At 40.0% G+C, this 21002-nt stretch overlaps 1 protein-coding gene across 3 annotated transcripts in view; it reads left to right on the top strand.

The window, feature by feature from the left end:
• The window catches only part of LOC110578582 (filaggrin-2-like), a 9756-nt gene extending 4595 nt beyond the window's left edge, over positions 1–5161 (top strand). Inside the window, exons 4-5 of one of the 3 annotated variants that reach the window (XM_044914626.1) lie at positions 18–44; positions 270–2510. In XM_044914626.1, the coding sequence (XP_044770561.1) occupies positions 18–44; positions 270–1552 (1310 nt within the window). In that variant the 3' untranslated portion in view covers positions 1553–2510. Of the gene's footprint in view, positions 1–17; positions 2511–4837 lie in introns of those variants that run through there. The other 2 variants (XM_021688105.1, XM_044914625.1) reach the window with 2 other exon arrangements.
• Positions 5162–21002: the final 15841 nt, after the last annotated feature.

Below are 21002 nucleotides of genomic sequence, written 5' to 3'. Positions count from 1 at the left end.
CCACTCTGGATCTCAACATGGAGAGTCAGGATCCACAGCTAAAGGGAAACAGGGAACTACTCATGCACAGTCAGGAGACACCAATAGAGATGCTCAGTCTGGTCATGGACAAGTCACCAGGACAGAATCCACCTGGGCTGCAAGAAGGGGATCTAGTGCCAGTGAGTCCAGTGACACTGAAAGGCACTCAGGAGTCTCACAACCACATGCAGGATCCTCTCGTGGCCTCTCTGGATCTCAACATGGAGAGTCAGGATCCACAGTCAAAGGGAGACAGGGAACTACTCATGGACAGTCAGGAGACACCAGGGGACATGCTGGATCTGGGGATGGACATCCCACCAGGACAGAATCCAATAGGACTGGGAGAAGGGGATCTACTGTGCATGCGGCCAATGACAATGAAAGGCACTCAGTTTTGAGCCATGGGCATTCCGGGTCTGTACCCAAACACACTGGTACTGATACAACTGAAAAGTATAAATCTAGGAATGAACAGTCAGGAGATAGTTCTAAACATTCAGTCATAGATCAAGGGCGGACATCAATTCATAAGCAACCAGTTTCTAGAAGTTCACAGAATTTTGGGTCCTCCCATGAGCAGACAGGAGACAAATCTACATCATCAGGCTCTGTTCAGGGACATACCACATCTTCCCATGGGCAATTAGGAACTGGCACAATAGAGAGACATGGGTCCAGCCATACACAGTCACGTGATACTCATAGGCAGTCCAAGGATAGCATAAGGAAACAGTCACATAGCAGTCATCCCCAATCTAGAATAAGTCATTCTCAGTCACAGATTAGGGGAAGACAACGACATGGATCAGGTCAAGGATGGAAACATGGCAGTTATGGAAGTGCAGAATATGACTATGGGCAGTCTGGGTATGGACCTTCTGGGGGCAGCAGAACAAGCAGCTGCAATTCTAGCCCTTTGCAGTCATTAGAAAGAGCTGCAAACAATCAAGTGTCTACACATGGACAATCAGTTTCTAGGTTTAACCATACAGGATCAAAAGCAACTGAAATAGTAGGAAGACAAAGCTCAAGTCATGGACAGTCAATTGAGTCCCATAATAAGTCTGGATCCAATGTAACTAGAAGGCAGGGATCTATTCATGGACATTCAGTAGTAAGCCACGAACCATCAAGTGACACCCAAGTTCCATATGGAAGGCAGGGATCTACTACTCATAGGCAGCCAAGCAATCATTCTGTATCCAGCCATGGAGAGTCCATATTAGCTCACAGCCATTCAGCATTTAGTTCAACTCTAAAGCATGGATCCCATAGTGATAATAAAGAGCATTCAGAAGATTGGGGGAAACAGATTCATGAACCATCAGGGTCTAGGCATGGACAATCAGAATTCAGCACTATAGGTATACATGGATCCAGCCAGCAGCATTTGGGAGATACATCTTCTCATGAGCAGGAAAGATCCAGCACAAGTTTAGTAAGACAGGGATCAAGTAATAGACAATCAGGAGACATCCAGGGTCAATCTGGATTCAGCACCAATGAAAGACAAGTATATAGCCATTGACAATCAAGTGACAGCTATGGGCAGTCAGTTGACAGCAGAAGCAGAAGTCAAGGATTCATTTCCAGTCACTCTCATGATAGCCAAGATCCTAAAGGAACTGAAGAATATGGGTATAGATATTTATCAAGCAGTACAATCATGTGGAGTGGGGACAGGCAAAAGCAAGGGCCCGAATCAAGTTTGTTAGGAAGCATCAGAATATATAGTCAGGATGTGGACGATAAGCAGGCAAGAAACATGGAGGCCAGAGGTTGCCATAAAAGGGAGAGAACAAACTCAGGTTCCTTTTACTTAGATAACAACACTCCACTCTATGAATATGCCCAAGAACAAAGGTGTTATTACTTCGAATAATCATTTGAGGCCAACAGAAAACAAACTAACTCAAGATAAGAACTAACCCAAGAAGAAATGAGAATATAGCATGGAATTAAGATATTTACCATTATCCTTTCTTTTCTTAGTGGGGCATATGTCTGTTCTTTTATTTAACTGTAGCACTGTACTCTACTCCTCTTGTTTGGTGCAGGTTTTTTTTTTTTTTTTTTTGTAAGGCTCCATAATCACTAAGCTCTTTGGTTAGAAAACAGTGAATGGAAGAAGTAAATAGCACTTGGAACTATATTCAGAACTATATAACAAAGTGATTTGAGTGCTTTGGGATAAAATAAGCATTTTTTTAAAATGTCTGAGACTCAGATTTTGGACTTTTCAGATTTTATTTTAATTGACCATTGACAAACCTAACCAGGGAGCTAAGAAACATGATTTTGGAGCCAAAATTTCTCTAATAATATTGTAACACATTCCATGTCCTGAACAAAAAATGCTGCAGTAGTTGATTAGTCAGAATATTTGCATCTTTTGTGCCACCACTGGTACGTCATACTACTACTTTTGAATTTATTGTCATGACCTCCTGTATTGCATAAAAATTGTCAATAAACTTTCAACAAGGTATAGTTTCTCTTCTTTTTCATCTTCACAAACAAACATAGCTCCCTGCCAAAGGATCAAATGCAGATTTCTTTTTTTTCTTTATCTTATTTAAATTCAATTAATTAACATATACTGTATCATTAATTTCAGAGATAGAGTTCAGTTATTCATCAGTTCCATATAACACCCAGTGGTCATTACATCACGTGTTCTCTTTAATGCCCATCACTCAATAAACCCATCCCCACACCTACTTCCCCTCCAGCAACCCTCAGTTTGTTTCCCATTGTTAAGAGTCTCTTATGGTTTGCCTCCTTCTCTGTTTTTATCTGATTTTACTTTTCTTGTTTTGTTTCTTAAATTCCACATATGAGTGAAATCATATGATATTTGTCTTTCTCTGACTGACTTATTTTGCATATATATATATATATATATCTTGGGCTATTTGTGGACACTGCTGTTATAAACATTGCATTTCCTTCCACCTTCACTTTTGAAATTCAAATTAAAGTGAAATTCATCAGTGGGTGTTCAAGATCAGAAGTCCCTACTGGGGGCAGAAGTTCTATGAAAAAACAAAACATGGGCTAAGTTTTCTGAATAGACTCAGAATATATTCCATTTACTTTTAAATATTTTAAGAAAGACTATACAAACTTTGATCACTGTGCTATGTGATAAACACAACACTAGTCATATTAGTTTATTAGTGAAAGAAAATAATTGTTATACTATAAATGTACACATAAAAAATAACTGAATATATGATAGTTACCCTAAATAGCAATCAAGTCATACAAATCTACCCATCAGCATTCATTCTTTGAATAAACACTAATTTTCAAAGCATCATTAGACATTGCTGCTATAAACATTGGACTGCATGTGCCCCTTTGAATCACTATGTTTGTATCCTTTGGATAAATACATAGTAGTGCAATAGCACCAATGTCCACAATAGCCAAAATATGGAAAGAGCCCAGATGTTCATTGAAATATAAATCAATAAAGATGTGGTATATATGGGGCGCCTGGGTGGCTCAGTCGTTAAGCGTCTGCCTTTGGCTCAGGTCATGATCCCAGCATCCTGGGATCGAGCCCTGCATCGGGCTCCCTGCTCGGTGGGGAGCCTGCTTCTCCTTCTGCCTCCTCTGCCTGCCACTGCCCCTGCTTGTGCTCTCTCTCTCTCTGACACAAATAAATAAAACCTTTAAAAAAAAATGTGGTATATATATATATATGTGTATACACACACACACACACACACACACACACACAAACAATGGAATATTACTCAACCACCAAAAAGAATGATATCTTGCCATTTGCAATGACATGGATGAAACTAGAGGGTATTATGTTAAGTGAAATAAGTCAGTCAGAGAAAGATAAATACCATATGATGTCACTGATCTGTGGAATCTAAGAAACATTACAGAGGAATATAGTGAAGGGAAGGTAAAATAAAATAAGATGAAAATTGAAAGGGAGGCTTACCATAAGAGACACTGAACTCCAGGAAACAAATTGAAGGTTGCTGGAGGAGAGGTGGGTGGGGGAACGGGATAATTGGTCAATGAGCATTAAGAAGGGTACTTAAAGTAATGAGCACTGGGTGCTGTATGCAACTGATGAATCACTGGATTGTACCTCTGAAACCAATAATACAGTATATGTTAATTAAATTGAACTGGGTGGTGAGCATTAAAGAGGGCACATGATATGATGAGCACTGGGTGTTATACTGAACTAATGAATCATTGAACATTATATCAAAAACTAATGATGTACTATACCTTGGCTAATTGAATTTAAATTTAAAAATAAATAAATGATGTGGTGCTTGATCCCAGGACCCAGGGATCATGACATGAGCCTAAGGCAGATGCTTAGCTGACTGAGACACCCAGGTGCCCCTTTACTAGAGTTTTTTTTAGGAACAGTTTGAGGTTCACAGCAAAACTGAGCAGAAAGTGAAGAGAGGTTCCACACATCTACTAAAATCACACACATGGACAGCCTTCCCCACTATCAACATCCCCCACCAGATGGTACATTACGTACACAGGATGAAACTCTATGGACACATCCTTATCACTCAGAGTCCATAATTTACCTCAAGGTTCATTCTTGGTGTTCTCCAGTCTATACCTTTTGTGATATCTATGTAATGTTCACCACACACACACACACACACACACACACACACACACACTTATAGTACAGGAGAGTTTCACTGCCCTTAAAATCATCTGAGCTCTGTCTATTGGTTCCTTCCTCTCCTCAACCCCTGACAAACATTGCTATTTTTAATGTTCCCATTTTTTTTTTTTACTTTTGCAGAATGGCTGCCATTGAATGCAGAGATACAATAGAGCCCTAAGTCCCTTTGAGACACCAGACTCAATGGGAGAAGCCTGGACTCCTGAATGACTGGATGTGGTCAGGATGTGTCATGGACAGGCCACTGGGAACACCCTGCTTAGGGTCAATGTAACAATTATTTTAAAAGTCCAGCAAGGAGGGGCATGTTATCTGTAATACTGACTAGAAAAAGTAGCTTATGGTAATCATTCAAAGCAGTTGACTTTTTGGGGGAGGGTATGTGCTATGATGAGCACTGTGAATTGTGTAAGACTGATGAATCACAGACCTGTATGCTGAAACAAATAATACATCAGTGGAGAGCCTGCTTTTCCCTCTCCCTCTGCTACTCCCCCTGCAGTTCTCTCTCTCTCTGTGTCAAATAAATAAATATAAATAAAATCTTTTTAAAAAATCTCTAATAAAGACAAGAAAAGAAGAAAAACTTGTTATTAAGAGTAGTGAAAAGAAGGGCCATATGCACCGCAATGTTCATAGCAGCAATGTCCGCAATAGCCAAACTGTGGAAAGAGCTGAGATGCCCTTTAACAGATGAATGGATAAAGAAGATGTGGTCCATATATACAATGGAATATTACTCAGCCATCAGAAAGGATGAATACCCAATTTTTACATCAACATGGATGGGACTGGAGGAGATTATGCTAAGTGAAATAAGTCAAGCAGAGAAAGTCAATTATCATACGGTTTCACTTATTTGTGGAACATAACGAATAGCATGGAGGACATTAGGAGAAGGAAGGGAAAAATGAAGGGGGAAGAAATTGGAGGGAGAGATGAACCATGAGAGACTATGAACGCTGAGAAACAAACTGAGGGTTTTAGAGGGGAGGTGGGTGGGGGGATGGGTTGACCCAGTGATGGGTATTAAGGAGGGCATGTACTGCATGGAGCACTGGGTGTTATACGAAAACAATGAACCGTGGATCACTACATCAAAAACTAATGATGTATTGTATGCTGACAAACATAACATAATAAAATAAAATAAAAATAAAATAAAATAAAATAAAATAAAATAAATGTGGCCAATTTCAAGCTATATTACAAAGCAGTGATCACCAAGATAGCATGGTACTGGCACAAAAACAGACATATAGACCAATGGAACAGAATAGAGAGCCCAGATATGGACCCTCAACTCTATAGTCAAATAATCTTCAACAAAGCAGGAAAAAATATGCAATGGAAAAAAGACAGTCTCTTCAATAAATGGTACTAGGAAAATTGGACAGCTATTTACAGAGTAATGAAACTTGACCATTCTCTAACACCACACGCAAAGATAAACTCAAAATGGATGAAAGATCTCAATGTGAGACAGGAATCCATCAAGATCCTAGAGGAGAACATAGGCAGTAACCTCTTTGACATCGCCCACAGCAACTTCTTTCAAGATACATCTCCAAAGCCTAGTGAAATAAAAGCAAAAAGGAACTTTTGGGACTTCATCAAGATAAAAAGCTTCTGCACAGCAAAGGAAACAGTCAACAAAACAAAGAGGCAACCCACACAATGGGAGAAGATATTTACAAATGACACTACAGATAAAAGACTGGTGTCCAAGGTCTATAAAGAACTTCTCAAACTCAACACCCCAAAAAACAAATAATCAAGTCAAAAAATGGGCAGAAGACATGAACAGACACTTCTCTGAAGAAGACATACAAATGGCTAACAGACACATGAAAAAATGTTCATCATCATTAGCCATCAGGGAAATTCAAATCAAAACCACACTGAGATACCACCTTACACCAGTCAGAATGGCAAAAATTGACAGGCAAGAAACAACAAATGTTGGAGAGGTTGTGGAGAAAGGGGAACCTTCTTACACTGTTGGTGGGAATGCAAGTTGGTACAGCCACTTTGGAAAACAGTGTGGAGGTGCCTCAGAAAATTAAAAATAGACGTACCCCATGACCCAGCAATTGCATTACTGGGTATTTACCCCAAAGAAACAGATGTAGTGAAAAGGAGGGCTATATGTACCCCATTGTTCATAGCAGCAATGTCCGCAATAGCCAAACTGTGGAAAGAGCCGAGATGCCCTTCAACAGATGAATGGATAAAGATGTGGTCCATATATACAATGGAATATTACTCAGCCATCAGAAAAGATGAATATCCAACTTTTACATCAACATGGATGTGACTGGAGCAGATTATGTTAAGTGAAATAAGTCAAGGAGAGAAAGCCAATTATCATATGGTTTCACTTATTTGTGGAACATAAGGAATAGCATGGAGGCCATTAGGAGAAGGAAGGGGGAAATGAAGGGTGGGAAATCGGAGGGAGAGAGGAACCATGAGAGATTATGGACTCTGAGAAACAAACTGAGGGTTTTAGAGGGGAGGGGGTAGGGGGATGAGTTGGCCCAGTGATGGGTATTAAGGAGGGCATGTACTGCAAGGAGCACTGGGTGTTATACGAAAACAATGAATCGTGGATCACTACATCAAAAACTAATGATGTATTGTACACTGACAAACATAACATAAATAAAATAAAATAAAATAAAAAACAGGTGCATCTTGCTTGTGTTGTGTTCAATAATTTGGACTCTGTACATTCCCTCAACCACCCCTCAACAGAATGACTATGAGGCGGAACCCCAAAAATAAGAAAGACTCAGAGACTGTGACTTCTGCCACAGATTTACAAATGGATACAGATATAACCAAGATGTCGGAAATGGACTTCAGGGTAACAGTTATGAAGACAATAGCTAGAATGGAGAAATCGAATAATGGCAACATAGAGTCTCTAAGAGCAGAAATGAAAGCTGAACTGGCAGAACTTAAACATGCTATCAATGAGGGGCTCCTGGGTAGCTCAGTCGTTAAGTGGCTGCCTTCAAATCAGGTCATGATCCCAGGGTCCTGGGATCAAGCCCCGCATCGGGCACCCTGCTTGGGAGGAAGCCTGCTTCTCCCTCTCCCACTCCCCCTGCTTGTGTTCCCTCTCTCACTGTGTCTCTCTCTGTCAAATAAATAAAATCTTTTTTTTTAATGCTGTCAATGAGATCCAATCTAATCTAGATACTCTAAGAGCTAGGGTAAATGAGGCAGAAGAAGGAGTTAGCGATCTAGAAGACCAATTGATAGAAAATAAGGAAAAAGAGGAGGTTTGGGAGAAACAGCTCAAAATCCATGAAAACAGAATTAGAGAAATAAATGACGCCCTGAAACCCTCCAGTGTCAGAATTATTGGGATCCCTGAGAGGGTGGAGAGAGAGAGAGAGGACTAGAAGATATATCTGAGCAAATCGTAGCTGAGAACTTCCCTAATCTGGGGAATTAAACAAACATTTGTGTCCTAGAGGCACAGAGGACCACGCCCAAGATCAAGGAAAATGGGCCAACACCCCGGCATGTAATAGTAAAACTCGCAAATCTAAGAACCAAAGAAGCCATCTTAAGGGCAGTTAGGGGGAAGAGATTCCTTACATACAGTGGGAGGAACATCAGAATAACATCAGACCTATCCACAGAGACCTGGCAAGCCAGAAAGGGTTGGAAAGACATATTCAGGGTACTAAATGAGAAGAACATGCAGCCAAGAATACTTTATCTGCCAAAGCTGTCATTTAGAATGGATGGAGAGATGCAGAGCTTCCAAGACCGGCAGAAACTGAAAGAATTGTGACCAACAAGCCAGCCCTGCAAAAATATTAAGGGGGATTTTATAAAACGAGAAAGACCCCAAGAGTGATATAGAAAAGAAATTTACAGAGACAATCTATAGAAACAGGGACTTCACAGGCAACATGGTGACAATAAATTCATATCGTTCAATAATCACTCTCAACGTGAATGGCCTAAATGCTCCCATAAAATGGCACAGGGTTGCAGATTGGATAAAAAGGCAGGACCCATCCATATGCTGTCTACAAGAGACTTATTTTGAACCTAAAGATACATCCAGATTGAAAGTGAGGGGATGGAAAACCATTTATCATGCCAACAGACCTCAAAGGAAAGCTGGGATAGCAATTCTCATATCAGAGAAATTTGATTTTAAGCCAAACACTATAATAAGAGATGTAGGGACACTATATCATACTTAAAGGGTCTATCCAACCAGAAAATCTAACAATGGTAAATATCTATGCCCCCAACATGGGAGCAGCCAACTACATAAACCAACTATTAACCAGAGTAAAGAATCACATTGATAATAAAACATTAATAGTAGACTTCAACAGTCCACTTACAGCAATAGACAGATTATCTAAGCAGAAGATCAACAAAGAAACAAGAGCATTGAAGGACACATTGGACCAGATGGACTTCATATATATATAGAGAGAGAGAGAACATACCATCCTAAAAAAACATAATACTGATTCTTCTGGAGTGTGCATGGAACTTTCACCAGAATAGATCACATACTGGGTCACAAATCAGGTCTCAACTGATACCAAAACAATGAGAATATTCCCTGCATATTTTAAGACCACAATGCATTGAAACTGGAACTCAACCACAAGGGAAAATTTGGAAGGAACACAAACACTTGGAGGTTAAAAAGCATCCTGCTGAAGAATGAACGGGTCAACCAGGAAATTAAAGAGGAAATTAATTAATGCAAAACAATGAAAATGAAAACACAACTGTTCAAAACCTATGGGTTACTACAAACGCAGTCCATAGAGGGAAGTACATAGCCATCCAAGCCTCTCTCAAAATATTACAGAAATCCTAAATGCACAAGCTAACCTTACACCTAAAGGAGCTGGCAAAAGAACAGCAAATAAAGCCAAGCAGGAGAAGAGAAATAATTAAGATTAGAGCAGAAATCAATGAAATAGAAACTAGAAGAAGAGTAGAATAGATCAACGAAACTAGAAGATGGTTCTTTGAAAGAATTAATAAGATTAATAAACCTCTGGCCAGACTTATCCAGAAGAAAAGAAAAAGGACCCAAATTAATAAAATCATGAATGAAAGGGGAGAGATCATGACCAATACCAAGGAAATAGAGGCAATTATTAGAACTTATTACCAACAGCTATATGTCAACAAACTAGGCAATCTCCAAGAAATGAATGCATTCCAGGACAATTATAAACTACCAAGACTGAAACAGGAAGAAATAGACAATTTGAACAGACCAATAGCCAGCAGGGAAATTGAAATAGTAATCAAAAACCTCCCAAAAAACAAGAGTCCAGGACCAGATGGCTTCCCAGGGGAATTCTACAAAACATTTAAAGAAGAAATCATACCTATTCTACTAAAGCTGTTCCAAAAAATAGGAACAGAAGGAAAGCTTCCAAACTCTTTCTATGAGGCCAGCATTACCCTGATCCCAAAACTGGACAAAGACCCCATCAAAAAAGGAGAATTACAGACCAATATCCTTGATGAACATGAATGCCAAAATACTCAACAAGATCCTAGCCAATAGGATACAACACTACATTAAAAGGATTATTCACCATGACCAGGTCGGATTTATTCCGGGGATGCAAGGGTGGTTCAACATTCACAAATCAATCAATGTGATAGATCACATCAACAAAAGAAGAAACAAGAACTATGTGATACTCTCAATTGATGCAGAAAAAGCAACGGACAAAATACAGCATCCTTTCCTGATTAAAACTCTTCAAAATATCCACCCCCAAATTATTAGAAACTCATACAGCAATTCAGCAATGTAGCAGGATGCAAAATCAATGCACAGAAATCAGTTGCACTTCTATACACTAACAATGTGACCGAAGAAAACATAAGATACTTAGGAATAAACCTAATCAAAGAAGTAAAGGATCTATATTGCAGAAACTACAGAACACTTATGAGAGAAACTGAGGAAGACACAAAGAGATGGAAAAACATTCCATGCTCATGGACTGGAAGAACAAACATTGTTAAAATGTCTATGCTGCCCAGAACAATCTACACTTTCAATGCAATCCCTTTCAAAATACCATCGACATTTTTCACAGAACTGGAACAGACAATCCTACAATTTGTAGGGAACCAGAAAAGACCCGAATCGCCAGGGGATGGTTGAAAAAGAAAACCAAAGCTGGGGGCATCACAATGCCTGACTTCAAGCTGTATTTAAAGCCATAGTCATCAAGATAGCATGGTATCAGCACAAAAACAGACACATGGATCAATGGAACAGAATAGAGACCCCAGAAATGGACCCTCAACTTTATGGTCAACTAATCTTTGACAAAGCAGGAAAAAATATCCAGTGGAAAAAGGAAAGGATAGTCTCTTCAACAAATGGTGTTGGGAAAGTTGGACAGCCACATGCAGAAGAATGAACGTGGACCATTCTCTTACACCCTATACAAAGATAAGCTCAAAATGGATGAAAGACCTCAATATGAGACAGGAATCCATCAAAATCCTAGAGGAGAACATAGGCAGCAACCTCTTTGACATTGGCCACAGTGACTTCTTTTAAGACATGTCTCTAAAGGCAAGGGAAACAAAAGCAAAAATGGACTTTGGGGACTTAAAAAGCTTCTGCACAGCAAAGGAGACAGTCAACAAAACAAAGAGGGAACCCACAGAATGGGAGAAGATATTTGCAAATGACACTACAGATAAAAGGCTGGTATCCAAGATCTATAAAGAACTTCTCAAACTCAACACCCAAACAACAGATAATCCAGTCAAGAAATGGGCAGAAGACATGAACAGGCAGTTCCCCAAAGAAGACATACAAATGGCTAATAGACACATGAAAAAAATGTTCAACATCACTAGCCATCAGGGAAATACAAATCAAAAGCACAATGAGATACTGCCTTACACCAGTTAGAATGGCCAAAAACAACAATACAGGAAACAATAAGTGTTGGAGAGGATGTGAAGAAAGGAGAACCCTCCGACACTGTTGGTGGGAATGTAAGCTGGTACAGCAAGTCTGGAAAACAGTATGGAAGTTCCTCGAGACATTAAAAATAGAGTTACCATCTGACTCAGCAATTGCATTACTAGGTATTTACCCCAAAGATACAGACATAGTGAAATAAAGGGCATACACACCCTAATGTTCATAGCAGCAGTGTCTACAATGGCCAAACTGTGGAAGGATCCCAGATGCCCTTCAACAGATGAATGGATAAAGAAGATGTGGTTCATATATACAATGGAATACCCATAATACCCACCATTTGCATCGACATGGATGGCACTGGAGGGGATTATGCTAAGTGAAATAAGTCAAGCAGAGAAAGTCAATTATCATATGGTTTCACTCATATGTGGAACATAAGGAGTAGTGTGGATGACCATAAGGGAAGGAAGGGAAAACTGAATGGGAAGAAATCAGAGAAGGAGACAAACCATGAGAGACTCTGGACTCCAGGAAACAAACTGAGGGTTACAGAAGAGATGGGGGGTGGGTAAGGGGCAACAGGGTGATGGGCATTAAGCAGGGCATGTGTGGTGATGAGCAATGGATATTATAAGCAACTAATGAATCACTGAACAATACATCAAAAACTAATGATGTTGAACTAATTGAACATAAAAAAAACCCAAAAAACAAAAACAAACAAAAAGACATAGGGTGTCAGAATAGATAATAAAAAATAAGAGCCATCTATATGCTGCCTACAAGAGACTCATTTTAGACCTAAAGACACTTGCAGATTAAAAATTATCATGCTAATTGACATCAAAAGGAATCCAAAGTAGCCATACTTGTATCAGACAACCTAGATTTTAAACCAAAGACTGTAACAATAGATGAAGAAGGGCACTATATCATAATAAAGGACCTATCCAATAAGAAGATCCAACAATTGTAAATATTTATGCCACCAACTAAGGAGCACCCAAATATATAAAACAGTAACATAAAGGAATTCACTGATAATAATACAATATGAGGAGGGTACTTTAACACCTCACATACAGCAATGGATAGATCATCTAAGCATAAAATCAACAAGGAAATAATGACTTTGAATGACACACTGGAACAGATGGATTTAACAGATATATTCAGAACATTTCATCCTTAAGCAGCAGAATACACATTCTTTTTGAGTGCACTAGGGACTCTGTAGAATAGATCACATACTGGGCCATGAATCAGGCCTCAACAAGTACAAAAAGATGGAGATTGGGAGGCAGTTAAGATGGCAAAAGAGTAAGGGACCCTATGTTTGGTCCATAAAATACAGTTAGATACTTACCAAATGATTCTGAATACCTGCAAAATCTATTGGAGATCTGAGAAAGGAAATGCTGCAATTCTACAAATAGAAAAGTGACCACTTTGTGGAAGGTAGGAGATGTGGAGACTTGAATCCCGGGTGATATATTGGAGGCTATGGCAGAAGAGAGGGAGCCTGTTTAAGGAGGCTAATGCAAAATATTATGAGCAGCAGAACACAAAATCAGAACTATTGGAAGTCTGCTACCGTGGGGTACGTCCCTGGCATAAAGGTGCTCAGATGCTGATGCAGGGTGGAATCCCAGGTGAGACAGTGTGGTCTCAGTATCCCGAGGGTCACATAGAAGAAAAGGGGTGCCTGAGCGTGGCAGAGTTCACAGGCATACAAGTGGGGAAGCCAGCGGAAAACAGGAAGTCTAGGTGTCAGCTTTCTGCTCTGTGTTGCCATAAAATGTGAACTGCTACATGGTTGTGGAACCACTTTCCTGGCAGGGGTCCAGCAAAAAGCAGCAGTGTGGTGAGACCTCACCCTTCCTCTTCCAGGAGGAACAGTGCAGCTCTGCACTGCAGAAGTCCATAAAATTTGGAGTTTGGGAAACTCAGTTGCATGCCTGCAATAAAAATGTTCCATCACAGGATTGGGTGAATACAGAGTTCTGACAGAAACTGGTGAGACAAGAGTGACTGACTGCAGGGGAGAAGCAAGATGGCGGAGGAGTAGGAGACTTAAATCTCATCTGGTCCCAGGAATTCAGCTAGATAGGGATCAAACCATTCTGAACATCTATGAACTCAACAGGAGATTGAAGAAAAGAATAGCAGCAACTCTCTGAACAGAAAAGCAACAACTTTCTGGAGGTAGGACCTGTGGAGAAGTGAATCCGAGGTGACATACGGAAAGATAGATCGCAAGGAGAGGGAGCCTGCATCAGCCTGCTACTGGCAACTGATAGAGCAGCGGAGCACAAAATCAGAACTTTTAGAAGTCTGCTCCACTGAGGGACATCCCTCCAGTAGCTAAGTGGGGGGTGGAACCCTCGCTGGGACCTTGTGCTCTCAGGACCCTTGAGGTCACAGAAAGACCAGGGGTGCCTGAGTGTGGCAGAGCTCCCAGGCATCGGAGTGGGGAAGCTGGCTGCAGAGATAGAGCCAAGGAGTGGGTTCTCAGCTTGGGTTTGCCATAAACCATGATCTGCAGCACAGTCGGGCCACTGCTCTTCCAGCAGGGACCAACAAGCGGCAGATCCGGGGAGACTCACCTTCCTCCCCTGGGAGGAGTGGCCCGGGAGCGCACTGCAGGGATCTGCTGGGTTTGGAGATTCCACACGGGGTCGTGTGTAAGAGATAGAAATGCTTGGTCACAGGCCAGGTGAGGATGGACTCCAGTGGGAGACTGGGATGACGGGAGTGATTGACTGCTTTTCTCTGGGGGCTCACTGAGGAGTGGGGCCCCGAGTTCTCGGCTCCTCCGGGGCAGAGAGTGGGAGGCCGCCATTTTCACTCTCATCCTCCAAAGCTGTACCAAAAGCTTGCAGGGAACAAAAGCTCTGGAGAGCAAATCCTAGCAGATTGCATAGCCTGGCACTGGCAAGGGTGGGGCAATTCTGCCTCCAGCAAAGACATTTGAGAAACACAGCAACAGGCCCCTCCCCCAGAAGATCAGCAAGAACAGCCGGCCAAGACCAAGTTTACCAATCAGTGAGAATGGCAGAACTCCGGCACTAGGGGAATACAGCACATAGAATTTGTGGTTTTTTCCCCCTGATTCTTTACTCTTTCAAAGTCAATTTTTTAAATTTTCTTTTTTTTTTCCTTTTTTTAAAATTTTTCTTTTTCCCTTTTTCAACCAACATCTTATCGATCCCTTTTTTTAAAAAAACTTACTTTTCATTTTTAGAGTCATATTCTATCTCTTCATAGTAGTTAACCTTATTTTTGATATATACATATAAGTTGTTCTCTCTTTAAAATTTTGGGATACAGTTTCTTCTAACAGACCAAAATATATCCTAAATCTCTAGCATATGGCTTTGTTCTAGTCTCCTGCCTGATCACATTCTGTCCCCACCCCCCCTTTTTTTTAATTCCTCTTCTTTTTTCAACCAAATTCTTATCTTATTAATTCCTTTTATAAAATCTTTTATAGTGTCCATCTTTACAGTCCTATTCCATCCCTTCATCATATTTACCCTTATTTTTGTACATACATAAGTTGTTCTTTCTTTAAAACTTTGGGAAGCACTTTCTTCTAACAGACCAAAATACGCCCAAAATCTAGTGTGTGGCACTGATCTATGCACCAGTCTGATCATATTTGATCATATTTTTTTTTTATCTTTCTTCTTTTTCTGTTTTTTCTTTTTTCTTTCTTTCCCTTTCTTTTCCCCCGGTTTAAGGTCTCTTCTGATTTCCTTAGTGTATATTTTTCTGGGGTCATTGTTACCCTGTTAGCATTTTGTTCTCTCAGTCATCTATTGTCTTCTGGACAAAATGACAAGATGGAAAAAATCACCTCAAAAAAAAGAACAAGAGGCACTACCGACTGCCAGGGACCTAATCAATACGGACATTAGAAAGATGTTGGAACTAGAGTTCAGAATGATGATTTTAAAGATAGTAGCTGGCCTTGAAAAAATCATGGAAGATACTAGAGAAACACTTCTGGAGAAATAAAAGAACTAAAATCTAACCAAGTTGAAATCAAGAAGGCTATTAATGAGGTGCAATAAAACATGGAAGCTCTAACTACTAGGATAAATGAGGCAGAAGAGAGAATTAGTGATATAGAAGACCAAATTATGGAAAATAAAGAAGCTGAGAAAAAGAGAGATAAACAACTACCGGATCATGAGGGCAGAATTCAAGAGATAAGTGATATCATAAGGCAAAACAATATTAGAATACTTGGGATATGAGAAGAAGAAAAAGAAAGACAGAGAGGGGCAGAAGGTATATTGGAGCAAATTATAGCAGAGAACTTCCCTAATTTGGGGAAGGAAACGGGCATTAAATCCAGGAGGCACAGAGAAACCCCCCAAAATCAATAAAAATAGGTCAATTACCCAGCAACTAATAGTAAAACTTACAAGTCTCAGGGACAAAGAGAAAATCCTGAAAGCAGCTTGGGACAAGAGATATGTAACCTACCATGGTAGAAACATTACATTGGCAACAGACATATCCACAGGGACTTGGCAGGCCATAAAGGCCTGGCATGATATATTCAGAGCATTAAATGAGAAAAATATGCAGCCAAGAATACTATATCCAACTAGGCTGTCACTGAAAATAGAAGGAGAGATAGAAAGGTTCCAGGACAAATAAAAAATTGAGGAATTTGCAAACACGAAACCAACCGTACAAGAAATATTGAAAGGGGGCCTCTAAGCAAAGACAGAGTCTAAACATAACATAGACCAGAAAGGAACACAGACAATATACAGTAACAGTCACCTTACACGCAATACAATCGCACTAAATTCCTATCTTTCAATAGTTACCCTGAATGTAAATGGGCTAAATGTCCCAATCAAAAGACACAAGCTATCAGATTGGATACAAAAACAAGACCCATTGATATGCTGTCTGCAAGAGACTCATTTTAGAACCAACACCTCCAGATTGAAAGTGAGGGGGTGGAAAACCATTTACCATGCTAATGGACACCAAAAGAAAGCTGGGGTGGCAATCCTTATATCAGAAAAATTAGATTTTAAACAAAAGACTGTAATAAGAGATGAGGAAGGACACTATATTTTACTTACAGGGTCTATCCAACAAGAAGATCTAACAATTGTAAATATCTATGCCGCTAACATGGGAGCAGCCAATTATATAAGCCAATTAATAACAAAAGCGAAGAAACACATTGACAACAATACAATAATAGTGAGGGACTTTAACACCCCCCTCACTGAAATGGACAGATCATCTAAGCAAAAGATCAACAAGGAAATAAAGACTAAATGACACACTGGACCAAATGGACTTCACAGATATATTCAGAACATTCCATCCCAAAGCAACGGAATACACATTCTTCTCTAGTGCCCATGGAACATTCTCCAGAATAGACCACAACCCAAATACAAATCAGGTCTCAACCGGTACCAAAAGATTGGGATCATTCCCTGCATATTTTCGGACCACAGTGTTTTGAAACTAGAACTCAATCACAAAAGGAAAGTCAGAAAGAACTCAAATACATGGAGGCTAAAGAGCATCCTACTAAAGAATGAATAGGTCAACCAGGAAATTAAAGAATTAAAAAACCTCATGGAAACAAATGATAATGAAAACACAAATGTTCAAAATCTTTGAGATACAGCAAAGACGGTCCTAAGAGAAAAGTATATAGCAATACAAGTCTTTCTCAAGAAACAAGAAAGATCTCAAATACACAACCTAACCCTACACCTAAAGGAGCTGGAGAAAGAACAGCAAATAAAGCCTAAGCGAAGCAGCGGAAGAGAAATAATAAAGATCAGAGCAGAAATCAATGAAATAGAAACCAAAAGAACAGTAGAACAGGTAACGAAACTAGGAGCTGGTTCTTTAAAATTATTAATAAGATTGATAAACCCCTGGCCAGATTTATCAAAAAGAAAAGAAAAAGGACCAAATAATAAAATCATGAATGAAAGAGGAGAGATCACAACAAACACCAAGGAAATACAAACAAGCATAAGAACATATTATGAGCAACTATATGCCAGCAAATTAGATAATCTGGAAGAAATGGTGCATTCCTAGAGATGTATCAACTACCAAAACCGAACCAGGAAAAAATAGAAAACCTAAACAGACCTATAACCACTAAGGAAATTGAAGCAGTCATCAAAAATCTCCCAACAAACAAAAGCCCAGGGCCAGATGGCTTCCCAGGGGAATTCTACCAAACATTTAAAGAATTAATACCTATTTCTGAAACTGCTCCAAAAATAGAAATGGAAGGAAAACTTCCAAACTCGTTTTATGAGGCCACAATTACCTTGATCCCAAAACCAGACAAAGACCCCATCAAAAAGGAGAACTACAGACCAATATCCTTGATGAACATGGATGCAAAAATTCTCACCAAAATACTAGCCAATAGGATCCAACAGTACATTAAAAGGATTATTCACCATGACCAAGTGGGCTTTATCCCTGGGCTGCAAGGTTGGTTCCACATCTGCAAATCAATCAATGTGATACAATACATTAATAAAAAAAAGAACAAGAACCATATGATCCTCTCAATAGATGCAGAAAAAGCATTTGACAAAGTACAGCATCCTTTCTTGATCAAAACTCTTCAGAGTATAGGCATAGAGGGTACATACGTCAATATCATAAAAGCCATCTATGAAAAACCTACAGCGAATATCATTCTCAATGGGGAAAAACTGAGAGCTTTCCCCCTAAGGTCAGGAACGCGGCAGGGATGTCCACTATCACCACTGCTATTCAACATAGTATTGGAAGTCCTAGCCACAGCAATCAGACAACAAAAAGAAATCAAAGGCATCCAAATTGGCAAGGAAGAAGTCAAACTCTCACTCTTTGCAGATGATATGATACTTTATGTGGAAAACCCAAAAGACTCCACCCCAAAACTGCTAGAACTCATACAGGAATTCAGTCAAGTGGCAGGATATAAAATCAATGCACAGAAGTCAGTGGCATTCCTATTCACCAACAACAAGACAGAAGAAAGAGAAATTAAGGAGTCAATCCCATTTACAACTGCACCCAAAACCATAAGATACCTAGGAATAAATCTAACCAAAGAGACAAAGGATCTGTATTCAGAAAACTATAAAATACTCAGGAAAGAAATTGAGGAAGACACAAAGAAATGGAAAAATGTTCCATGCTCATGGATTGGAAGAACAAATATTGTGAAGATGTCAATGCTACCTAGAGCAATCTACACATTCAATGCAATCCCTATCAAAATACCATCCACTTTTTTCAAAGCAATGGAACAAATCATCCTAAAATTTGTATGGAACCAGAAAAGACCCCGAATAGCCAGAGGAATGTTGAAAAAGAAAAGCAAAGCTGGTGGCATCACAATTCCGGACTTCCAGCTCTATTACAAAGCTGTCATCATCAAGACAGTATGGTACTGGCACAAAAACAGACACATAGATCAATGGAACAGAATAGAGAGCCCAGAAATGGACCCTCAACTAATCTTCAACAAAGCAGGAAAGAATGTCCAATGGAAAAAAAAGACAGTCTCTTCAACAAATGGTGTTGGGAAAATTGGACAGCCACATGCAGAAGAATGAAACTGGACCATTTCCTTACACCACACACAAAAATAGACTCCAAATGGTTGAAAGACCTCAATATGATACAGGAGTCCATCAAAATCCTCAAGGAGAACACAGGCAGCAACCTCTTCGACCTCAGCCGCAGCAATTTCTTCCTAGAAACATTGCCAAAGGCAATGGAAGCAAGGGCAAAAATGAACTATTGGAACTTCATCAAGATAAGAAGCTTTTGCACAGCAAAAGAAACAGTCAACAAAACCAAAAGACAACCGACAGAATGGGAGAAGATATTTGCAAACGACATATCAGATAAAGGGCTAGTATCCAAATCTATAAAGAACTTACCAAACTCAACATCCAAAGAACAAAGAATCCAATCAAGAAATGGGCAGAAGACATGAACAGACATTTTCCAAAGAAGGTATCCAAACAGCCAACAGACACATGAAAAAGTGTTCAACATTGCTCGGCATCAGGGAAATCCAAATCAAAACCTCAATGAGTACCACTTCACACCAGTCAGAATGGCTAAAATTAACAAGTCAGGAAACGACAGATTTTGCCGGGGATTTAGAGAAAGGGGAACCCTCCTACACTGTTGGTGGGAATGCAAGCTGGTGAAGCCACTCTGGAAAACAGTATGGAGATTCCTCAAAGAGTTGAAAATAGAGCTACCATACGACCCAGCAATTGCACTATTGGGTATTTACCCCAAAGATAAAAATGTAGGGATCCAAAGGGGTACGTGCACCCCATGATTCATTATTTGTGCGTAACACCCATTGCTCCATGCAGAACGTGCCCTCCCCAATACCCATCACCAGGCTAACCCATCCTCCCACCCCTCTCCCCTCCAGAACCCTCAGTTTGTTTTTCAGAGTCCATCATCTCTCATGGTTCGTCTACCCCTCCGATTTCCCCCCGTTCATTCTTCCCCTCCTCCTATCTTCTTTTTTTTTCTTAACATATATTGCATTACTTGTTTCAGAGATACAGATCTGAGATTCAACAGTCTTGCACAATTCACAGTGCTTACCAGAGCACATACCCTCCTCAGTGTCTATCACCCAGTCACACCATTCCTCCCACCCCACCCCCCACTCCAGCAACCCTCAGTTTTTTCCTGAGATTAAGAATACCTCATATCAGTGAGGTCATATGATACATGTCTTTCTCTGTTTGACTTATTTTGCTCAGCATAATACCCTCCAGTTCTATCCACGTCATTGCAAGTGGCAAGATCTCATTCTTTTTGATGGCTGCATAATATTCCATTGTGTATATATACCACATCTTCTTTATCCATTCATCTGTCGATGGATATCTTGGCTCTTTCCACAGTTTGGCTATTGTGGACATTGCTGCTATAAACATCGGGGTGCACGTACCCCTTCGGATCCCTACATTTGTATCTTTGGGGTAAATACCCAGTAGTGCAATTGCTGGATCATAGGGTAGCTCTATTTTCAACTTTTTGAGGAACCTCCATACTGTTTTCCAGAGTGGCTGCACCAGCTTGCATTCCCACCAACAGTGTAGGAGGGTTCCCCTTTCTCCACATCCTGGCCAACATCTGTCATTTCCTGACTTGTTCATTTTAGCCATTCTGACTTGTGTGAGATAGTAGCTCATTGAGGTTTTGATTTGGATTTCCCTGATGCCGAGCAATGTTGAGCACTTTTTCATGTGTCTGTTGGCCGTTTGG

The sequence above is a fragment of the Neomonachus schauinslandi genome, chromosome 4 (assembly GCF_002201575.2).
Source record: "Neomonachus schauinslandi chromosome 4, ASM220157v2, whole genome shotgun sequence".
Lineage (NCBI taxonomy): Eukaryota > Metazoa > Chordata > Mammalia > Carnivora > Phocidae > Neomonachus > Neomonachus schauinslandi.
The sequence above is the reverse complement of the archived record's forward strand: the minus strand, read 5'-3'. Positions and strand labels throughout refer to the sequence as shown.